Raw genomic sequence first — 1,263 nt, forward strand, 5'->3', positions numbered from 1 at the left:
TTTTCAGGTATTTTGAAACCTGTAATTTTATGATCCCAATTCCCCCTCTTCTTTTTTGGCTTAACGAAGTTTGATTTTATTTTCTTTGAAAAATATTCACATTCACATTCTGTTTTCCATTTTTTTTTTTAATTTCTTCGTGGTAGTTTAGCATACCTCAATTTGTCTGAAAAAGAAAAAGGAAAGGTGAGAAGGACAAAAAAAATCTAACAAAAAACTTCAACTAGAAGTCGTCTTTTTTTTTTGGGTGAAATCTTCAACTAGAAGTTGTGATGCGTAAGTCCCAGCTATCCACGGATTCATTTCCAAATCCCACAAGGAAAAGTAAAACACGGAACCTTTTGCCTAAAAATTACCCACCAATTACCCAAATGGAAACTCATACGCACTGCAAATCCAATCTCATTCGCAAACATAATAGCAACTGATTAATGGATCAAGCTAACATCGATGACCAGAAGGGTAGGTTATGTCTTTCGCTGACGTCAGTACGACCATAGATAATCAGAGGTTTCTGGTCAATGTGAACGACATGGACTTGGATCTTCTAGAGCAGATCTTACCTCACTGTTCCAAGACGCAGTTGATCCATATAGAGAAGTCCACAAAAGGCAGAGATCTGAGTCCGGTGATTGATAAGCTGTGGAAGAGTGCCTATGAGAAGGAGTTTGGAATCGAATCCACCAATTCGGTTTCGGAGATAATGAAGAAGTGGAATCTCACATTCAAGTGGTCGGAGTTGTACCAGGAGAAATCAAAGAGAGTAAAAAAGGCTGAGAAGAAAGAAGATGACAGGAAACGGAGCCGGCAAGTTAGGGTTTGCAAGAAGGTTCCACCATCTTCAAGCGATAAGAGAAACTGGCCAAAAGAGCAAGTTGATGAAGAAAGTTGTTAAGGAGTATTTACGTGAAATGTCTGGAGGTGCGAAACATTCGAGCTATGGAAAAAGAAGAAGAAGAAAGTTGATGAGCTATGAATATTTGAGGTGCCAAGGGTGCTTTCTGTGATAGTGTTTTGAAGCCTCAGTCTTGTTCGGTGACTTTTCTCAATTAGTAAAGATCAATCTTGTGTTGTTCTTTTAATTTTTTATGTAAATGCTAAATAGCTACTTGTTATGAGTTTTTGTAGTCCAAATTAATGAGATTGGAGAAATTGATGAACTATACAGTATTTGAATTTGATGTTATATAATGATATATTTTCTTGGTGTATGACCTACATATAATCGATCACATCCCAGAAACGAGGTAGCTAGAAGAAGAA

The 1,263-nt window shown here is 37.1% G+C and overlaps 1 protein-coding gene across 1 annotated transcript; it reads left to right on the plus strand.

The window, feature by feature from the left end:
- Positions 1-469: 469 nt before the first annotated feature.
- Positions 470-895, plus strand: LOC112164548. Its single transcript, XM_024300773.1, has one exon. The coding sequence runs from the start codon at positions 470-472 to the stop codon at positions 893-895; it is 426 nt and encodes a 141-aa protein (XP_024156541.1).
- The last annotated feature ends 368 nt before the right edge of the window (positions 896-1,263 follow it).

Source organism: Rosa chinensis, chromosome 1 (assembly GCF_002994745.2).
Source record: "Rosa chinensis cultivar Old Blush chromosome 1, RchiOBHm-V2, whole genome shotgun sequence".
Taxonomy (NCBI): Eukaryota; Viridiplantae; Streptophyta; class Magnoliopsida; order Rosales; family Rosaceae; genus Rosa; species Rosa chinensis.

Excerpts from the sequence above, each read along its gene's own strand:
- LOC112164548 (XM_024300773.1), top strand. The coding sequence starts at position 470 with ATGTCTTTCGCTGACGTCAGTACGACCATAGATAATCAGAGGTTTCTG.